This window comes from Clytia hemisphaerica, unplaced genomic scaffold (assembly GCF_902728285.1).
Source record: "Clytia hemisphaerica strain Z4C2 unplaced genomic scaffold, Clytia hemisphaerica genome assembly, whole genome shotgun sequence".
NCBI classification, from domain to species: domain Eukaryota; kingdom Metazoa; phylum Cnidaria; class Hydrozoa; order Leptothecata; family Clytiidae; genus Clytia; species Clytia hemisphaerica.
In genome coordinates this window covers 1,592,580-1,614,713 of record NW_027104101.1, presented here as the reverse complement: position 1 = coordinate 1,614,713, position 22,134 = coordinate 1,592,580, and the positions used below count along the sequence as shown (strand labels likewise).

The following is a 22,134-nucleotide window of genomic DNA, read 5'->3' as shown; positions in this document are numbered from 1 at the left end:
GACATTCTCCAAAACTACTCGTACCCACCCAAGCTTCAATACCAGCCTTACCATGTATACCTTATACCAGCCTGGACCCATCCTATTCTGCACTCGTTAATCGGGAAGGAGAGGGGAGGGTACTAGGTTTACGAGATGACGGGTATGTCCGAGCCAAAATTCGAAAGTGACCCTTAGATAAATTGAGTTTCGTTGGTCCAGTTTTACCACCTTTAGAGAGACTATTTTCCCAAAATTTCAGCAAAAAATTTCAAGTTTTAGTAGTCTTATCGATGACGAGACAAAAGAAATAATCCCCGTAAAAATAACAATTTTAAAATGTGAATGCATATGAGTATCAAAAATGTATTTCCAGTGTTATTATATATTATAATGTATGTAATGTATAATGTAATGTAGGTGTGCTTGCTACGATATAAAATCAAAAGCATTGAAAATTACATATGTACAAAAAAACTACAACATATTTGGATATTTTATCAAAAAACGTTATACTGAGGCTATACAAAATTTGGTTTCATATTTCTAATATAGAATGTCTTAATGATTAGCCTGAAATTCCAGCCTGGAAAACTGTCTTATTTTTTATGTTTCCGGTTTTACAGTTTAGTCTTTTTTAAAGCGAATTACATTCTAATATCAGAAGCCAGCGCGTGTGTACTATGTTGGGGGAGCGGAAGGGTTTGTAGGGGCTCGAAATACCGTTTTCCCGTCAGAATTTTAGCTGAATCCCGTAATCCCGAAAATTGAAAAGACTAATCACATTGTAGAGAGAGACTTGTATAACAGAATACGGACAAAAAAATGGCTAATCACCGTCACCGTCTGATTTTAAAATACCGTCTTCCCATCTTGTTTTTCGGCAAATTTCGTAATAACGTACTAAAAAAGGGCGGACCCCGTTACACCGTAAAAGTACAAACCCCCCCTTTGTTAGCACAAATATTGCTCAATGAAATAACTTTTTACCCCCTGGAAAAATGAAAAGATACTTCTTTATACACCCTGCAAATAGACCTTATCGGAGTTATTTATTTTTCTAAAAAAGCGATGCATTGTGGGATCGTTTCGGGGTTATAACAATAGAAATCCCTCGATGCATTCCTAAGAGATTTCTATTGTAATAACCCCGAAACAATCCCACAATATGCATCGCTTTTTAGAAAAATAAATAACTCCGATAAGGTCTATTCTTCTCAAAATGTTCATCCATCCCCAGTATGGATACAAAATGGAATGGGCCGATTACATTAAATTGTAACAATGTTCATGATTTGATGACATTTTTCAAAATTAGGGTGAAGCATTGTTTTGTTGATCAATTTCATCCTCAGAGTTTTCGAATTCCTCATATTGCTCATCATCGAAACTTTCAATGGGGGTTTCAGTTACTGGAGGAGTTTGTTCACTCTCGACGTTCGTTTCCTCATCCATCGACGTTTCCAATATATGTTTCGACATGACGGACGACGCGACGGACGACGCGACGGAAAGTCGTCCAGTTTCCATTTCGTCAACAAGTTGTTCCGAATCAGGACAAGGCGCAACTCTGTTTTGCATTAGTTTGGCGTCAAGCATTTTTTGTAATTTATCGCCATTCATCTTGTGGTGCTCAATAGCGCTGTGACCATGGTAATCTTTATATAATAACTCTCGCTGTAATAAATGTTTATCCTCCAGATCTACCATTTTGGAATCCATCGTTTCTTTGAAATCCTCGACAAGCAAATTACACATGGCGAGAACGTCTTTGGGATCTGAAAGAATGAACGAAAGAAAATTCAAATCGGCCATTGCAAGGTCGAAAATAATCATAAGATCATGAGTACATTTTAAAACGATGGTTAGCCCTGGGCGGAGTAAGCAGTGACGTTTTTTCCATAAGCCGCCCGGACGCCCCGACTCTGCGCGTATACATTTTCCCGCGTTTACTACTCTCTAACGGACGATAACATCGTCTACCCTAATTCATGAAATGCACCATTGCAATGTCTTACGACATTACATCACGGACCCAACAGCTGATTGGTTGCAAGTGACGTAAAATCAGTCAATACGTCACTTGCAACCAATCAGCTGTTGGGTCCGTGGAAGACATTACAATGGTGCATATCATGAATACGCTACATTCTTTTGACGTACAAATGATCATGTCTAGGCACTCCAGTTTGTTTTGCGCCATAGCATTATGGGACGTGTCATAATTTAGTACTAGACGACAAGCAAAAATTTTCAATACTCCAAACCCTTGTTTTTTTTTTCACTTACCAAGAATTTGCTCCTTTTTAGCATTGATTTTCTTTAGGAAGTGTGACCATATGAAGCCAAGAATGGAGAAAACGACCAACATGACTGTCATAGAGATGAGGGCAGTTGCTAAAATACTCGATTCTGGATCGAAAGGTGATTTCAATTCAGCTGGTGGTGCAACCTAAAGCGAATAAAGCAACGGTAAGATCATTGAAAATAACATAAAATAACTAAATCTGTCAAAAATAACTGGAATTCCATGGGGTAGCTTTTTAAATCCTACTAAAATTCAGAATTCCAGAGGGGTTTAAACCTGAATTGCCTGGAATTCCATGGGATTACAGCATTTCCAACCACAGAGGGATGGACCTCCTCAACAGGGGGTATACGGTTTTTTCTGGAAAAGCCCCTTTACCACCAGAATCCGAAAAACGTGCTATAAACGTGCAATGCGCAACGTACAACGCGAAAACAAAGAAAAAGCTAGATCTGATCTGTTACCCACAATGGTCGCAAATCTAAAACAGTCCAGACATTACGGTTCGAAGCGAAATAGTTCCAAAACACTATGTGTGGACATTGGATTGGACTGAATTTGAAAATTCAAAAAAGTAAGACGTTACAAAGCAAAATAGATCGAAACAGTTTCGCTCCATTATTTTCATCGGAACGGAACTGTTCCGTTTTCTTACTCCAAAACCAATATGATCACTTCCTATCTGTAACAAAAACCATACCGATGGGATGCTTGACAATAATGTCCGAGTATGGTTTAAAGGGCCACTTTTGATTGCCCGAGAAAGGTTGGAGATTCCTCTCTTATCTAGCCTAATAAATACCACATCACTCAAAGACAAGACATTTTTTAAAGCCGAACTTACTTCCTTCCCAACATACAAAATTAAAATCAACAGCAGTCTATGTTCCCTTACCCGAGCCCCACTGATGATTAAATTTTCTCTCCATTTTTTAAAGAGCCGGAAAACGCCGGAAAAAAAGTCGGCAGAGTTCATTAATTAAAAGTTAATGCGTGTCCGCAGATAGATAAACTAAAGTCTCACAAGTACACGTTTCGTTTTATAAGAACAAACTATATAAGAACATAAGGCTTCGAAGGCAAAAATATTAAGAGCAAGTTAAGAACATTTAAGGCTTTGCGGAACTTAAAAAACCTTTTTCTTAGGAAAATGGACAAAAATACTCACACAATGGTGAAGATATATCAGAACATGTTAAGAATATTTTTAGGCGGCTTAAAACTCAAAAAGCTAAGAATATCCAAAGGCTTCAAAAATTTTGGATGTTCTTATAAAAAACGTGTATAAGATGAAAAATTCAACGTACCCCCATCGGTTCAGTGGAGTTGGTTAGAATACTCAGTATACGATCTTCATCACTCTTCATGAAGCTCTTGAACTCTGCCGCCACGCTTCTCAAACCACCAGACAAAACAAATCCGTACGACCGCGGATATTCCAATAACGTGGCCGCGCGGAGTCTTTCGTCCGCGAAGAGATCTGCATTTGCTCCAGCGGTGTATGCATCTAGAAGGACACCTTCGACGTCATTGTTTAATAATGCGTCACGTAGTTCTTCGACTGTTAAGTAGGCTTTTTCTACATGGAAGATACATAATCAAAAATTATAAGCACACCCCTGTGTCACAGACCCGCTGGAACCCCAGCCCCACCTGAAAATTAAGCACAAATTTCGTCTCTGGTAGGAAAATACCCTTGAATTTCAACCCCACTGGGAAGTCGACTTTGATTTCATCCCCACTCGAAATTCCATGTTTAAAAATTGCACTCCAAAACCATCCCCACTGGGATTTTTTAGCCTTGGAACAATAGAATTTCTATCCCCATTATGATCTCAATAGGAATTTTTATCCCCACTGAGGAAAAAGTGCCACCGGGGTTGTGAGACAGGGGTGTATAAGCCTACTATGTAAATACTGAAAGAAAAAGAAATCATCAAAAGATGACAAAATTAGCTGGTGTGACATATAAAGAATTTTAAATTTTTCTTTTCCTTACTCTCATTGACTTTTCCGTTTCTGAGCAGTCCAAGTTTTGCTTCAAATGTCCCGTTCAAAGCTCCCACCTGTTGAGAAAAATATCGAAATGGTTTATACGTTCTAAAATATATCACAAAAATTTATCTATCACATCAATTTTACATCCACACAGAGAGGGGGGGTGAACAAACCTTTCCAGGGGAAAATCCAAGATGAGTTTCCAGAGGGTCTGGAAAATTTTTTTTTCTTCATTTTTACAGGTTGTAAAAAGTTAGTCTAAATAACTTTTCCAGGTGGTAAAAGACTGATCTTAGTTCGTCCACCCTAACTTCAAGGTGTAAAAAGAATTTTTCCAAGGATTTTTTTGTAAATTCTATAACATATTTCTAAGAATCTTTTTGCGTTGAAAAGCTTCGTAATCGCGTAATTTTTTGTGGAAAACTCAAGTTGCGTAATGGCCAATTTACCTGGCTACCGTAAATTTTGAACTGCGCGGCACCATTTACGGTTGTCAAGGCTGTTACTATGGCACCAATTACAATTCCAGTCATCACTAAGCCGACTAACGCCCAAATCATAGCGAATATTCGAGCACCAACTTTAGTTGGAGCAAAGTCACCATACCTATAAGGATAAAACATATTTATTCATTAGAGGGATTTTTTTTCATCATTCAGGGCTTTTCCAGAAAAAGACTGTATACCCCCTGTTGAGGAGGTCCATCCAATGAAGTCTAAGCCCGAAGGGCTAGAATCGAATCTCCTTGGTAGGATTTGAAGCCAACTAATCCTACCAAAGTTGCGCGGCCTTGAGCGGCTCGCCTGATTTTTACACAAATGACAGATTGAAACTAAAATTTACCGCTAAATTTCGAAACAAATATCAATCGTAAACAAAGGAATTGCTAGATTCAATCTGTCGTCAAAAATACGGCGCATTTTTTAAGGCTTCACTTTTTTCTTGCCTGAGAAAGGTTAGAGATTCTACTCGAGCCCTTCGGGCTTTAAACTCAATGGGTCCATCCCTCTGTAACCCCTGGAATTCCAGGCTATTTCAGGTTTAAACCCCTCTGGAATTCTGAACTTTAGTAGGATTTAAAAAGCTACCGCCATGGAATCCCAGTTGTTTTTGACAGATTTTTGTATCTCCCTATGGAATTCCGCCACATATCAAACCTTACCCCCTTGGAACGGAAATCCCTCCCCCTCCTCAACTGTATACGGTTTTTTTCTGGAAAAACCCAATTGACTTGGGAATTCAAGAACTCTTTTCTAGTGTTGCTTTCTGTGTAAAACTTATACCTCAATCCGCAAAAGAGTGCTCAACCATGAAAAGTTGATTACTGCTATGCCGTTCAATTTTTGGCTGGGTCACATGAAAGACATTGTACTTAGTTGATACTTGATGTTTCTCTGCTTAATGCTCCGCATTTAAAAAAAGGATCAAGGGTAAGTGGAGTAATCCAGGGAGAAAGAGTGGCGCCCTCCCCTACCTTCAGGTAGATAGCTATCGAAAGAGGACTGCCGTCGGAGACTTACTTACTTAGGTCAGTGCAGTAGCTTAAGATTAAATTATATTCATGATATTCATGACGTAATGTTTTCTACGGAAAGACCCCAGTTTTTGCCAGTAGTGGCAAATTTTATACAAATTTTGTCTAGTTCAAATTTGCCACTACTGGCTAAAACCGGGGTATTTCCGTAGAAAACTTTACATCATGAATATCCTGAATATAAATAAAAAGCAAAAATAACAAATGGAAAGACAGCAAATTTACCCGTGAGTTCCTTGAGTGATAAAAGCCCAATACCAGCCTTCATAAATACCACGAATCCACGAGTTGGAGAAATCCACTGAACCTTCGTCACTGTTGCACGCTTCCTGGAAGTTGAAAATAAAGGAGCAAAGATAAATGCAATATCAGAGGTTTTATTTTCTCCCGGCGGACGTCAAATTTCATCTATCCAACACACAAAAGATTTACAATTTACCGGCCTCATTCATTGACCTCATCGATGAAATTCATATAGTCTCGAATCTTCTAGATATCCCATGGTCAGAAATTTAAAAGGGCGGAAGATCCCAGTGGAAAATCGGAACTGGACGGATTTTCATTTACATCGATTAAGTGACGCTGAATGCAATGACTCACCAATCGAATCCTATGAAATAGACAAATAAATACTGAATAAATACTCACCAATAACCAGACAACATATCCAGCAGCAATCATCATCAAGAGATTCAATCCAATCAAAGGATAGATACCCAATATCATCATGATCATTTCAATAACAATCTCATTGATATTTTTATCTCGGACAATCGCTACAACACCTGGGTGTCCGACCAGTGGAACAAAAGGATAACCAACCATTTCGTCCGAATATGTATTCCCAATTATCGGGAAAGATAAATCCGTATATTCATCAACTTCTTTTAAAACTTTCAATTCGAGTGACTTCTCAGCGAATTCTAACCGACCGTTCCGCATTTTATCAAGTTTGGTATAAACTGGACCGTTCGGTGTATTACACACACCACACGTGGCCGAAATGGCAGCATCAAGGACATCACCGAACACACTAGCGAGTTTGCCTTCGGAATCTCTTGTCAGGTACGGAGCGTAGAGGTAGAAATTACTGGATACGACTGCTGGACAAGGACAAGTTCCTATTGAAAAAAAGTTCAGTACGTTATCAACAAATGTCGATTTATCCATTATTGTATTCATAAAACCCTTTATCCAATCAAACCGTATTAAGTAAATTGTACAAGAAGTATCTTGAAATTATAAAAAAATCTGTAGCTCTTTTGACTTGAATTTGCAAAGATTCCTCTTCGTCACAATTTATACCCTTAAAGATATTCTTTTTTTAAATGATGTGTAAGCAATATTGGTACGTTAAATGATGTCGTATAAGGTAAAAAGCTCATCCTTACTTCCGACCACCTCATCACTGACTCCTTCACCAAATTGGTTAACAGCCAGAATCTCAAAACTGTAAAACGTATTAGTGGTCAAAAATCTCAACGTGTAACTTGTAAACCCAGGGTGAAGATCATAGACGTCGACCTTGGGATCGATATAAACGTCAGCTCCAGTTTTCATTGCGAACACTTTGAGTTTGTACGCCAGTAAATCACCATGGATACGGTCGGGCGGTGGCGGAGACCAGTGTATGGTGAGTTGTGATTGTGTTTTGATGGAGCTGATATAGATATTCTGCGGTGGCGCTGAGGGTGCTATGAATTAAGAAGAAAGATTTGTGTTCAATAATGACTTAAGTTATTACTACGATGGCGACCGTAGTGCATTGGTAGAGCATCCGGCTACGGTGTGCAAGGTTGTGGGTTCAACCCCAAGCCGGGTCATGCCAAAGATTCTCAAATTGGTACTTGAGGCCTCTCTACTTGATGCTCAGCAATTAAGAGAAGGATCAAGGGTCGCCTCCGACTGCGGTTGCAAACTTCCTTACTTACTACTCACTACTACGATGGAGTTTCGGAATCAAACAAAAAATGGTTATCATCATCGGATACAGCATGAAATTCTGAGCAAAAAAGTATTTTATATCAAGTCTTATACTTAAATCCACAAAAAGATAGTAATTCTGCAACCACAGTCGGAGGCGACCCGAAGGCTCCTCTTTTAATATATATCTATCTACCTAAACCGTAGCGGAGGTACTGCAGTACACGTTTGTCTAATCAGGGGGTGTTATATGGTTAATCGTAAAACCCCCTTTTTAAAATGCAGTGGAGTGTTCATTATTCTAATACGTTGAACACAAATATGTTCGAATTATGGAGAGATTTATGGAGTGAGGTTGATAAGGGTTTGTTAACTGAAGGGACAATAAAACTTGTTCGAGTTAAGGAAATATTCAAGTTATAATAGAACTTCGTGTTATGGATACCATTGACTTCCAAGTCCGAAGGGCTAGACTCGAGACTCCTGGATGGGAAATGAAACCACTTATTTCCCATCCAGGACGCCCACGTGTGGTTTTTACACAAACACCGGATTGAAACTAAAATCTATCACTAGATTTAAAAAAATACAGTCCTCAAAAACAAAGGAACCGCTAAATACAATCCGTCGTCATGATTACGGCGCGTTCTAGGTGCGTTCTGGAGGGGAAATAAGTGGCTTTACTTTCTCTTGCCTGGGAAAGTATAAAGATTCTACTCTAGCCATTTGGGCTTTAAACTCAATGAAAGATACTCCACTGTATATCTCTACTATAGAAACTAAATATGCCTTACCTGAATCCAGAGTACGGGCGTTCGCTCTATCACAAGGACTATCACCTGCACTATTGAACGCGCAAACGTCAAACACATATGACGTACTCGGTTCCAGTTCCTTCGTAAACGACCACCCGCTGTAGTCAAAGGGCGCCGTTTCATTGGACACGTAAGCGCCATTGTGGTAAGCGTATATATTGTAACCTAAATACATAATAAAACGTGAAGGAGCGAAAAAATCAAGCTTAGTCAATATACGTACTGAATTAAGTAATGGATCTAGACAAGTTAAAATTTAAGCTGAATACTCAAAACACAGGCACAGAGGGACCTTGTTAAATGGAAAAGTTTCAAATAAGTTTAATGGGGTCAAATTTCACGGGGATTAAACTAAATGTTGAGCTCGTCCGTCAAATTTCGAGATTTAAGCAGTTTTCTATAACTTTGGCATACAAATACACTTGGGTTGAAAGCATAAATGTTATAGCTGAAGCACCCGAAAAAAGCCGGACTTTGGACCAACCATGCTTTAATTATTTAGTAACACACATTGGTCAAACCCCGGCTACTTTCGAGGGCATAGTAAGAATTTGATTTAAAAAAAGCACAGTCACATGTGACTTACCTAATGGGATTCCGTTCATTTGGTCGTCTGGAACACGTACCCACGTTAAGTAAACTTCGAAGGGGCCAGAGCCCTCTGCTGTGACGTTCGAAGGTGACACTTGTGGTACTAAAACACGGAAAGAATATGGATGGATTCACAGCTTTGAATCGGGCCTTTATCATTTTTTTCCGTAATTCGGTATTCGCTTCAATTACGAAATTGTGTCATTTAGATCTTTATAACGTCCTTTCTAATTCGTAAATAAAAATTGTTCACTTGAAAATTGTATTAAAGAGATAAAGAGTCAATTACGTATATACTTATGCGATGTTCTTTCTAGACCAACAGGCATGCTTCTTGTATAACTAACTCAGTATATTACTTTTGTGCATCTCACAGTAATTTTATCGTAGCAAGCTGATTTGCACTTAATAGCCTTGCTTTAGTTTTTGGGTTTTTCGGAGGTACAACTGCCACCCCCTTTAATTCAGACCCCCTTTAATTCGGACCCCCCTTTTATTCGGACCCCCCGTTTATCAGATTTGAAAAGATTTTTGGACCCCCTTTTTATTCGGACACCCCTACTATTCGGGACCTTAGGAGTACTGAATGCAAAAAGTCTAGCCACTTTTTGTAACTTTGTCAACTAGATCAAATAAAGTACACTATCCTACCCATTCACACATTTTTTATAATAGCAAACTTTCTAAAAACATGAGGCTTCGATGGCCAAAATATGTTAAGGCTCTAAAACATCCGACTTCTTAGAAAAATTGAAAAAAAATACTCAAAAAGTAGCGAAAATTTCAAAGCCAAGAAAGTTAAGAAGACCCAAAAGATTTCAACAATTTTGGTGTTTTTTATAAAAAAAACATTAATAAAGTTGAAAATGATTGTCAACAACAACAAACGGTGCTCTACCAGAAGAAGCCTTAACAAAAATTCAAAACTACATTTTTTGTAGTACTTTAAGTTTCTTGCGTACAATCATCAGCTACATACAAAACAAATTAGATCAACCTAAAGTATAGCTGGGAGACCCTTCTACTCTGTTTGTGTGATTTCGAAGTATAGCATTTAGTCAAAACGAATAATAATATAGAAATAACAGAGTAGCCGGGTATTTTTGTAGATGCCAAATCTGGTCGCAGAATTCTATTGGTTGTTAAACAATTGTTGAAATCACGTCATATTATTGTTTTGATTGGAAGTGCGCGAACCTGATTGGCTAACCTTATCAACGGCTTTCTTGGCACGAAATTCAAACCAAATGTAAACAAATTCAAACTGGGTCAAAAATACCATACTCTCAATGAGTAGCTTCTGATGGGATTATTTCTTATGTGGTGTAAGTTTGAATAGAGAGTATGAATCTCCAGACTACCTAAAGTACTACAAAAAATGAATTTTTGAATTTTTGTTTTTTTTTATAAATATTTTACAAACATATCGAGGGAGATGAAGCTTACGTTTTTCCATCGTCCAGACAGCATCTAACATGCTAGCGATACCATTGCCTTTAGCCACGGAATAACCAAGCACTCTGTAGACGTACTCCGTACCAGGTTTCAGCCACGTAAGATGGGCAGAGGTGTTAACTGTTGCATATTTGAAATACGGCTGGCTGGAAAGCAATCTTTCACGGTAGAACACGACATACGCATCCAGGTCCGTATTCTGAATGGCGTCCCATGAAATAATGAGCACTTCAGGGGAAGGCGAATGGGCGGTAACGTTGGGCGGAGGTTCCGATAGAACTAGAAAAATAAACAAAACATAAGCTACACTGGCTATCTGCTAACAAACAGCCTTTTCAGCACTAAAATGTTTATCATTTTCAACTATTTTCTCAGATTGCTATCAATGGAATCTTCAAATTTCATCTTCTCTCCTTTACATAATCCCGGGGGGGGGGGGGGTCAGACAAATTGGCCAACTGGTATGAGAGGGCATGTTTTTCAAAATAGCAGGGAGGGTGGAAATTTCAACACAACCAAGAATTTTTTTGCCAAGTAATTTAGATTTTTTTTGATTTTTTTTGGTTGAAAATTCCAGGAAAAGCTCTGTAAGTAATTGTACGAATTTCTCGACCGATTTTTTGCTACACTGTAAGGGTTCGATTTTAAAAGTCTATTATGTCACTGCACACATACCGTCAGTTGGCTCCTAGACTAAATAATTTATAAAAAAAGGTATATATCAAACCACTTACGATCTGGTCCAATGGTTAAGGACATGTTCATGCCATTGACCAGTTCCATTTTTCCAACAGCAATACTGGTCTCCAGAATATCTTGGAAGAAAAGGAACTGTTCCTTATCCATACTGGCGTAATTGATGGTGAAGTTGGCAATCACACTGCCTTCCCTATGATAAACGAGAAAGATACATTGAACGCGCGCTAATTCGAACTTTCTATTTATATAATTCGAATTTCCTTTCGAAAGGAAATCCTCATGAAATACTTTGGGAATACTTTCTATTATTCAAGACTCTCTCAAATTGTCACTGCATTGCCCATGTTGAGCATTTAAAGGGACATTAAACTCTCTCTCATTTGAATTTCTCCCTGGTAAAAATTCATGACAAGATCTGAAAAGATCGTTGAAGATCTTTCAAGATCTTTAACAAGTAAGATCTTACAACGATCCTTAGGCAATCTTGAAAATTTCTTCCAACAGATAGATCTTTAAAGATCTTGTAAAGAAATCGATAAGAATTGTCAAGATTCTTCCCGCGTATTTATAGTAAGATAATTATTATTTCTTATTAAGTTCTTAAGTAGAATCTTACGAAATCTTGAGCCATAAAATATTTCAAGATTCTTTGCGTAACTTGTAAAGTTTTTATAAAGAGACTTTCCAAATCTTAACTAATTATCATGTGCAAAGAAGCTTTAAGATTCTTAGTGGTTCTTATCAAGTTCGGGTTAAGAATATTAAAAACACGTAAATTTCTGGTTATGATTGTTTTTCATAAGAAGGAGTCTTTAGACTCAAGAAGAGCAATCTCTTAGGATAGTATTTGCGAAGCAGTTTATGGTCAGCCTCGAAATACGGTAAGTGGTTTTTCTTTTGTGTGTTTGTTATCATTGACTGTATTAATGAAATAATTGATTAATGGGAAGTATTCACGAGGTCATTAGTTGAATGCTGTCACTCAAACGAAGCTTAGGCCCTTACTCAATAACTGAACGGGGATAGTAGTAAGTTTCCGTCAGCGACCGTAGTGTAGTGGTAGAGTATCAGTCTACGGTGCGCAAGGTTGCGAGTTCAACCCCCAGCCGGGTCATACAAAGATTCCAAAAATGGTACTTGATGCCTCTCTGCTTGATGTTCATCAATTAAGAGAAGGATCAAGGGAAAGTGGAGCAATCCCTCCCCTACCTTAAGGTAGATAGCTATCGAAAGAGGAGCCTTCGGGTCACCTCCGACTTACTTTTAAGATTCCGTCAAGATCTTGAATCACTGTAAGGGACAAGAATTTTATTCAAAACTTATAAAAGAGTCTTATCAGACCGTTAAAGATCTTGAAAGATCTTAGCACGTTCGTAGTAAGAAACTGAAAAAGAATAAGCAAAGTTTCTGATAAGATCTATTCAAGAACTTTTCAATAATTTTTACCAGGGCTATTATTCGAATATTTATATCGTCTTTAAACCTTTTTTGCTATATAGACGAGAAGCGCAAAAGCTTTTGTTTTGGAAATTTCGATTGCTAGCATACGCTTTCCAGGCCTCAGTGAGGGAAACTTTGCCTTTCCCTATCAGTGACGTAGTATTTTACTATTTTTTGAAATGCAGAAAACCTACTTACTCTAAGTTATGACAGTCAACCCCTAACACTTCATTCTGCATGACTTCTCCACCATCCTCATAAACACTATTAATCTAGAAATCAAAGATAAAATAGAGATTGATTTTTCATGGCACTTATTAGTTTTTTTAAACAGTTAAGGTATGTTATACCGGGAATAATTTTTGTGTTTACCTTCTAAAGATATTGAAATCTAATTTTAAAACGAACGCAATGAGAAAGGGGGAGAATGGAGCCACTCCAAAGCGAAGGCGAACCAACAGATGGGGGAGGGAGTCTAAAAGTAGATGAAAATTAAAATACACCCCTGTGTTAAAGGACCCTAGCCCTACTGGAAATTTTAGCCAAAATTTCGTCCCGGTTGAAAAACAGCCTATATTTTCATCCCCACTGGAAAATTGACTTTGATTTCATCCCCAATTAAATTCAATAAAAAAAATACACTCCAAAACAACGCCCATTGAATTTTTGACCTACAATGGAACATGAGAATTTCTATCCCCATTGGTATTTCGAATAAAAGTTTTATCCCCACTTTGTGTAGAAAAGTTCCAACCGAGTTGTGAGACAGGGGTGTTAAAATACTTCTGTCAGAGGTAAATCCTATTAGCAAACAATTTCAATCTCTCTGACGATTCCAAAAGTCAAGGGTGCTCAGTAAAATGAGGTGAAAATCAAGGTTGACCAGTAAAATGAGGTTGAAAATCCAGGATGGTCAGTAAAATGAGATTGAAAATCCAGGGTGGTCTAAAAAGCAAATAAAACCCAATGGGGTCCTGAAAAACTAAAAAAAAACCAGGTCACCTTTCTCAAAAAAGGACCTTCTAAACATAGGGGGTACAAATTTTTTCTAGAAAATCCCAATAAGGCTCAACAAACCTCTGCTCTCAGAGACTCCCTGAAAAAGATATATTCGAAATTATTCGGATCTTCCATGCCACTTTCATAGTCTTGGTTGAAGTGTAGTACAAGATTTGCGTATGTCCCTGTAAAGTAAACAGTGCTAATTATTCATGATATTCATGACGTAATGTTTTCTGCGGAAATACCCCGGTTTTAGCCAGTAGTGGCAAATTTAAACTTTAAACCGGGGTCTTTCCGTAGAAAAAAATTACGTCATGAATATCATGAATAATTAGACGAAATACCAGCTTTTTTTATGAGAACAATTTAATAAGAACACAAGGATGAAAATCAGCAAAAGCCTAAGAACAAATTAAAAACAATCCTGAGCCTCAGACTTCAGAAATTACTAAGAAAGTACTGGTTTTACGGATTTAAACCCATTTTTTCAACCAAAGATTTTAAGTGAAGAAACTAAGCGTATGAAAGTCATCATAAGAACATTTTAAGCCTGAAAAAGTTTAGAACAGCCCAGTCTGAGGAATCTTAATGGTTCTTATAAAAAAGCGTGTCAAATAAAGGAATTATTGAAAAAGGTCTAAAAATCCACAAGTATCTGGGAGTATCTGGTATGTTTGTCGATAATTAAGGTTGAATTCTCACAAGATATACATTTTTTAACAAGAACATCCAATATTTTTGAAGCTTTCGGATGTTATCTGCTTTTGAGTTAAGAGTATAAGCCTAAAAATGTTCTTAAAATATGTTATTATTTTCACTATTTTATGAGTATTATATGTACAATTTCCAAAGAAATCGATATACCCCATAAAGCCTTAAAATGTTCTTAGCTTGTTATTAATATTTTGGGATTGGGAAGATTTTTATATTCTTATCAATAATAAAACGTGTATTTCGAGTTTTTTCACGACAACGACGAAGGAGAGATTTCTCAAACATTTCTCAAAACTTACGGTTGCAAGGAAATTCATTACAAGGAGCTTCGGCAGTAGGTTCGCCGGGTATGCTTGAACACGGAATGCCCCCATAATTGGCCGGATTGCAATTCCTTCTGCGTACATAGTGCCCTGTATTACAAGCTTTGTCGCATGCAGACCACGGACTCCACTCGGCCCATGTTGCATCCACTGAAAAGTAAAATAATTATTTTTAAACAATGCTGAAGATGGTTCGAATTTCCTTTGATATTCACGACGTAATGTTTTATACGGAAGTACCCAAAAAGACCGGGTGTTTCCGGGATATGTAAACATGTGTAAAACATGTCCAGAAGGATGACGAAATACATCTCAAGAAAGTTAAAAAACTAAAATAAGGACACTGCAGCCATTTTCCACGCTCGAAATGAATCATGTGTAATCAGGACTTATTATTTCCCCATAACTTTTTTTTTTTTTTATCATACAAGATCGACTTCCCTAAAATAAAATAGGGTTCTTCTGTCTACAAATTAAAGGATAAAAACAACAAATTTCCATAGAAATTAAAAGGATAAACAATAAATTAATTTTTTTATCCAGAAAGTTCATTTCCACAAACCGAGGTAGAAGTCAGAGCGAGAAGTGATATTAAGAAGCAAGGAAACGAACTTTATAGATAATATATTAAATTTTTTAAGTTTGTACTAAATAAATAATTAAAAGAATAACCTTAAATAAAAGTACTAGATAATCGAAAGTTCAGAAATCGAGAACCATAAAGGTGTTAATGCTAGGAGAGAAAAGTGAAATTGAGAAAAAGTGAAAACGGCCTCTTGTTGGCTAAACGCAAAAACCTCCAAAATTTTAGACCAAAAGAAAGTCGTTATCAGAGTGTGGTCCTGTTTACCCATGATCTCTTCGACCGTGAAATGACCTATCCTTATGATTAAAAACACGAACGAACAACTGTGTAGCGAACACCTCACGAAAAACCGGGATTCTTTATCCCGTTAATGACGTAGAAAAAAAACGCAGCGGTTGACGTCTAGTACAAGTCTTTAATTGATAATAATATTTTCAAGCTCTTCGCAAATCAACAAGGTTTGCGGGTTGGACCCGGGGACTAAGTCGAGAAAAAATCATAAACAGGTAGACTCAGAAAGAATCATGCAAAAGATTTTTAAATTACCTGGGCAATTAATAACTCCACAATCATCTGACTGTTCTAAACTTGCAACACAGCCATTACCGTCGTACTTAGGTTCTGGGTTGTCACACGCCCGGGTTCTTGTGGTACGCCCACCACCGCATGTGACGTCACAATTGGTCCATGAACTCCACTGTGATATGCCACCATGAACTTTAAACAAGAAAAGAAAATTTAGTCAGGGAGCTGGGAGAGGTCAACTATGACAGTCGTAGAGGCACGTGGAGTCATATATCATCATGTAGCACTATGTCTGAAGTTTCCGAATTTACTTGTTGGCTGTCCGAAATTTTCTTGTAGGTGTCTATTTTACGGACCAGAATACAAAAAAAATATTTTTCTAGAAGTCAATTGTGTTTACTAAATTGGATCTAACTTCAAAACGGATCTTTGTATTCAAACGAAACTTTGACAATTTGTCAATGATTAATAGGGCTGACTTTCAATACCACAAACATTGCTGTATCCCTGCCAGTTCTTTACTGTACTGGTGATTATGCAAAAGTTTCACCATTTTTTCTACTCCTACCGACTTGCGTTTTCAGAAAAACATGTTTTAAAAGTTAATTTTTTGACGTATCTTTTTTTTCAACCTTTCCTTTTCACTTTTTTTTTTTGAAATCCAAAACTTCAAACGGCATAAAAGCTTGTAACTTGAGAGTTATACAATGGCTTTAGTACCATCAGAAAGGTATTTTTATTCTCGCTCAAAAAGCATCCTGTTTATGACCTTTTAAATCAAGTTGTCAGGAGTTATAGCCTTAAGTCTGGGACCTGATATATTGGCTAATTTAGAACGTGACACATCTGATAGTAGCGAGTTTATGTATTTGCACTTTTGAGGACGGTAGAGTGACTGAAGCGATTTGGAATAACCCGCAGTTCTGACCCGCAAAATCGAGGACGGTAAAAGTGCTGATTTACCGTCGTCCTCAGCTGGTTAGGATCTAGCCAAATTAGAACCTTACCGTCTCCGTCGCTGAAAAACACACATACATAAACTCGGTAATTCTAACGGGGGGGGGGGGGGGGTCATTAAAAGACGTTGGTTAATATAAATTACTGAATCACATTAGAGGTATAGATGAGAAGCATTATATAAATATTTCCCAGGAATGATTAGGGAACCGCTTACAGGACTCTGAAAAGAAAAACACTTGATTTGTCAAACAAAAATTGGTCCGCAAACTCACTTGGACATGAACCAGCACCGCATGATTCGAATTCTTTTTCTGGACCAGTACACGTGCTAAAACAAGTACGTTCACGTGATCGCGTACCGTTACACGTGGCAGAACACTCACTCCATGGTGACCATCCACCGAAACCAACATCATCTGAAAAAAAAGAAGAAAATACATTTGTATAGTAAGGACAGTCGCATACAAGTAAGTCTGCGACGGCAGTCGAAGGCTCCTCTATCGATAGCTATCTACCCGAAGGTAGGGGAGGACGTCACTCTTTCTCCATAGATTTCTCCACTTACCCTCGATCCTTCTCTTAATTGCTGAGCATCAAGTAGAGAGGCCTCAAGTACCAATTTGAGAATATTTGGTATGACCCGGCTGGGGGTTGAACCCATAACCTTCCGAACCGTGACCGGATGCTCCACCACTGCACTACGGTCAAAGTGTAATGGGTAATCAGGACCACTGCGCGCTAATGACGACTTATTAATTGGTCCAAAGTTTTGAGAAGTTTTTGCGTTTAGCCAAACGGAAGTCGTTACTAGAGGGAAACAAGTTTGTTTCAAGACCCATGATTCATTTCGACTGTGGAAAAGTCTACAAATCAATCAAGATAGCGTAAATAATTATCTTTTTAGATTTGGTGAATTGGTCGATTCAGAGACTGTGTAGATGCAGATGACACTCTCTAATTCGATCTTCAAGGAGCCAAATATTTTCTTTTCGAGTTAAAGAAACATTCGGATTACCGGGAGTAATTCATACGATATTTCACATGAGGGGACTAATGTTTTAGTTCGAATTACAGAAAGGTTCGAATAATATGAGGTTCGATTTAGAGAGGGTTTTGTAGATAGATCAATCAATAGAGTTGATATTTAATGTAGATAGCCCAGTAATCTAGGATTTTAAAACAGTCTTTTGATTATTTCACGGGGTCCACGGCCAACTGGCTTTGCTATGTTACCGTCATTCTTCTAATTTAATCCGTATTCATAACTGAAAGGACAAGGAACGGGAATTCGAACCGGGAAAGCCTGATTTCAGGTGCTGGCACACACCATTCAGAAATTGCTCCCTAAATTTTGTGCAGCTTGCTTTGCGATAATTGATAACTTTATGTATTAAAAAGGGGCTCGGCTGTGTAAAGTATATGAAAAGGAGAAGGGAATATTTAAGATAAGGTCGAGAGAAGAAATTAGAGGGAGAGGTTGAAGGAGCTAAGGAAGACAGATAGAAAGAACCGGAGAAAGATTACGTTGTAATAACTAGAGCTACTCTATCCCTATTTGAATCGAAATGATCCGCCATCTTTGATAAGTAGACCATAGTTCGGTGCCGCCGGCAATTTTATTGGTTAAGCCTGTCTTTCGTCTCGTCGCTCGTCTCGTCGCTTCGTGCCATTTAGGTTTTTTTGCTTGGTTGAAAAAATTGCCGGTATCGAACTGTGACCTACTGGGACCTACTTTTAGCAAAGATGGCGCATTATTTTGCTTCACCTACCGTTGTTTGGGAATACAGAGTAGCTCTATCTAGTGTTTTATACAAGATATCTGTGTGTCTGTGTGTAATATACCTGTACCAAGACAATTACATAATCTTCTGTATCCAGCTGTCACCGGCACTTCATCGCAACTCACTTCCTCTGGCACATCTTGGTACTCGACGCAAATATCACCGGCTAAACATCCAGGGCCGTATGGACGTTGCCAAGTGGCTTGAGAAGCATCAGTTGTGTATGACAATATGACGTCATCAAATCCGTTTGCACTATTACCTGTTTCGATGTTAGCCAAACAACCCATTCCTTGAAAAACAGAAAGAATTTAAACAGAATTACATCGGGGTTTTCCGTAATTCCAAATGGTTTCAAAATAAGGCAGTCGCTGCAGTCAAAATAATTTATTGAAAGCATAGAAAAAGCATATTTAGGCATATGATAAGAAAACCCTCTGAAAAATAAAATTTAACTGACAGAGCTCTAACAAGGCTTGTTTTCTTTACTTATTAACTTTTAAAAAGGGTTATTCTAAATAAATCTTGTGCTTTTAAGCCGAAATTGAGTACATTATAATCAGATAGTGTGAGATATTTAGATTACAGAAAGCTTCTGTGGTCCTTAGTAAAACCTTAAAGTATTTTTGTGTAACAATTTTCCAAAATCGAGATATTAAAATTTGAAATTTTTGAAAATGGGTTCTTACACGGTTCTTACGTTGAAATTCTATTGTTTTCATCCTAAAAGCCAAAAATTGTTGTAACTTAAATATCTCGACTTTGGAAAATAGTTAGGCAAAAATATTTTGGGATTTGCTCAGGACAATAGAAGGATCCAACATGCCAAATATTAAAAACCATCTGATTATTCCTTTAAAGAGGATTATTAGTGAGGTTAAGTATACCGGAATAGTCGCGAAGACGGACAAAAAATGTAACAGGCTAGTGAAAATACGAAAATTGATTTGTTGAAACTCACTAGCCTGTTACATTTTCGTCCGTCGTCGTGATTATACCGATTTACTTAACCTCACTATTAAACTACGGTTAAGGAGTTTCTTAAAATCAGTGTTTTTCATTTGTAATTGTGCGTAAATCCGATTAATCGCCGCGATAGTCGGGTTCGATTTCCCGATTTGGTTTGCGTTTGCGCTCGCACTTACTAGGATATACTCTTTTGAATTTTATGTTAGATATATTAAGAAAGGCTGACCACGATAAAGATATTCGCTATTCAAAAATGACAATTACCGGAGTTTGCAGCTGTCTTTACGGCTGTTTCATTCTAAATCAAATATTATGTTTTTAAGTCGAAATTGAGTACATTATGCTTATAATTTGTTCTTTTAAAAAGAAACACAATATACCATCTTTCGTAGGACAGAATTGAGCACAGGAAAGACCAGGGTCAGCCAGGTAGTACCCAGATCCGCAATTTTCTCGAACCAAACAGTCTTCTTCTTCTGTTAGTGGTAGCCCTTCGCATGTGTCTTGAAAATGAAAAAATGGAAAAAGAAAATTCAATTTATGATATGCACCATTGCAATGTCTTCTGACATTACATCACGGACCCAATAACTGATTGGCTGCAAGTGACGTAAAACCAATCAATCTGTCACTTTCAAACCAATCAGCTGTTGGGTCCGTGAAAGACATTACAATGGTGCATATCATGAATTAGTAAGCAGACTATATTTATCTCAAGGCAAGAAAAAAATTGGAGCTCTTTATATATCCCTGGACTAAGTTTCTCAATCCCGGCCAAGAAAAATCTTCGATCGGAGTTTTTTGAAAAGTGATACCCTAATGGCGGCACTACTCAATAGCAATGTAAATGCCTCGAGAGCGCTAGATCTTCTCGGGTACCAACTCCAGAGAAACTCCAACCAAAGATGGCTTAGTTCAGGGCATATAAAGGTCAGTTTGGGATATACCAGAGTTGCAATACCTTTTTCAATGTCATGTTTGTTTTCATAATAACACATTCTTATTCTCTTCATCTTCCCTCTTTTACATGTTAAAGGACAATCACTCCATCGACTCCACGCAGAAACAATTTCATCTATAAAGAAATGGATGGCCGATCAATAAAGTGAATCAAAGGATTTGTTTACTTCAACTAAACTTTATTCAATGTTTTGTTTTTGAATAATGTTATGCACCATACTGGATTCTTGGAAAGACCACATGCATCTTTCATCGTTATTAAGCCAAGAACATTGTCAAACACCTACCGTGAGATCGGGTAACTTGCATCAGTGGAGGCTAACATACATAGCCCTCAAATGAATGACCTGGCTGGTCATTAAAATACAAAATTAAATCAAAACAAAAATGGTAAAGTAGAGCTGCAAGCGGAGCTGCGTAGTTCATTTGTTTTGAAATTTTGCTGCTTAGATTGGTCAGTCATTTGAGGGCTATGTATGTTAGCCTCCACCGATGGTCTGGAATCTTTTGAGTTCAGTTCTCTTGTGCCTCCGGGGCAGTCGAACTCCATGGAGCAAAGATAACCTTCCTTCACTCTCCAAAAGTTCAAGCGACTGTGAACATTTATGTTCTATTTGAATTTATTGAATATTAGATGTAACGAATTTTGTTAGGTGGTTTTCATCAAATATCTTTAAAATTTTTCCAAAACAATTGTGAAATTTAACAGTATATCCTACAGTATATATATTAAAGAATAAATTATAATTGACTATCGTTTAAAAAGTAACCCGATCTCACGGTACAGTGCTTGTTTAACAATTAATTCCTTATCAAAACCTAGCCTAGTGAAGAATCCCAAAAATGTATTTTTGAAGATGGTCGAAATGTCTGAAGAAGTGACATAAGATACCTTAAGCATAAACAAGGGGAAACAATGAAAAGGAGACAAACGTATAATTGCGAAATGAGATATCTTGACTATAAAAAGAAACGTAAGAAAGTGTGTTGGTTTGGGCGTGAATTTGGGGATGCATCGAGAGATAAAAATTCTTTAAAGCCTATAACTCACATATCACAATTAATGGGCAAACACTCTCTAGATAGACCCCGGGGGGGGGGGGGTACTTAGGTAAATGGAGGGTACGGTATGTGCCGCCCTTAAGGGTACCATTATTGGATTTCCAAAGTCCCGCTAAGGGTCGGAAAAAACAGAAAATCAAACTTCAGTCCCACTAAGGGTAAGAGAAATAGGAAAATTTCAACTTTTTACCCCCAGAAAGATCGAAATTTGGTCGAAATTGTTCAAATTTGTCCCGGTAAGGGTCGTAAAATTCAAAACATTTTCCTTCGTTTTCTCCTTTTTAGTCCCGGTAAGGGTTCAAAGTCGGGCCGCACCCCCCCCGTCAGCTCGCAACTCTAGTACCCCCCGGGAGATAGACCAACATCACATTTATTATAAAGAAAATGAAGTGTCTTTTAGAGCTAACGCGGTGGTATTATTTAAGTGCAATCATTCTACAGTTGACGCTCTCTAATTCGACGTTCTACAATTCGATACGCTCTATTATTCGATAAGCTCCCTTATTCGAC

At 37.7% G+C, this 22,134-nt stretch overlaps 1 protein-coding gene across 1 annotated transcript in view; it reads right to left on the bottom strand.

Moving 5' to 3' along the window:
* Window positions 1–357: 357 nt before the first annotated feature.
* Window positions 358–22,134, bottom strand: part of LOC136813058 (uncharacterized) — a 43,706-nt gene continuing 21,929 nt past the window's right edge. Inside the window, exons 18-37 of the mRNA XM_067069577.1 lie at window positions 20,564–20,677; window positions 19,983–20,105; window positions 18,695–18,925; window positions 17,125–17,268; window positions 15,914–16,084; window positions 14,758–14,931; window positions 13,820–13,926; window positions 12,941–13,014; window positions 11,338–11,492; window positions 10,595–10,882; window positions 9,144–9,251; window positions 8,537–8,722; window positions 7,211–7,513; window positions 6,468–6,940; window positions 6,045–6,148; window positions 4,735–4,891; window positions 4,287–4,353; window positions 3,595–3,866; window positions 2,269–2,431; window positions 358–1,757 (exon numbers count right to left, since the gene is read on the bottom strand). Coding sequence (XP_066925678.1) covers window positions 1,294–1,757; window positions 2,269–2,431; window positions 3,595–3,866; window positions 4,287–4,353; window positions 4,735–4,891; window positions 6,045–6,148; window positions 6,468–6,940; window positions 7,211–7,513; window positions 8,537–8,722; window positions 9,144–9,251; window positions 10,595–10,882; window positions 11,338–11,492; window positions 12,941–13,014; window positions 13,820–13,926; window positions 14,758–14,931; window positions 15,914–16,084; window positions 17,125–17,268; window positions 18,695–18,925; window positions 19,983–20,105; window positions 20,564–20,677 — 3,878 coding nt within the window. The 3' untranslated portion in view covers window positions 358–1,293. The remainder of the gene's footprint in view (window positions 1,758–2,268; window positions 2,432–3,594; window positions 3,867–4,286; window positions 4,354–4,734; window positions 4,892–6,044; window positions 6,149–6,467; window positions 6,941–7,210; window positions 7,514–8,536; window positions 8,723–9,143; window positions 9,252–10,594; window positions 10,883–11,337; window positions 11,493–12,940; window positions 13,015–13,819; window positions 13,927–14,757; window positions 14,932–15,913; window positions 16,085–17,124; window positions 17,269–18,694; window positions 18,926–19,982; window positions 20,106–20,563; window positions 20,678–22,134) is intronic.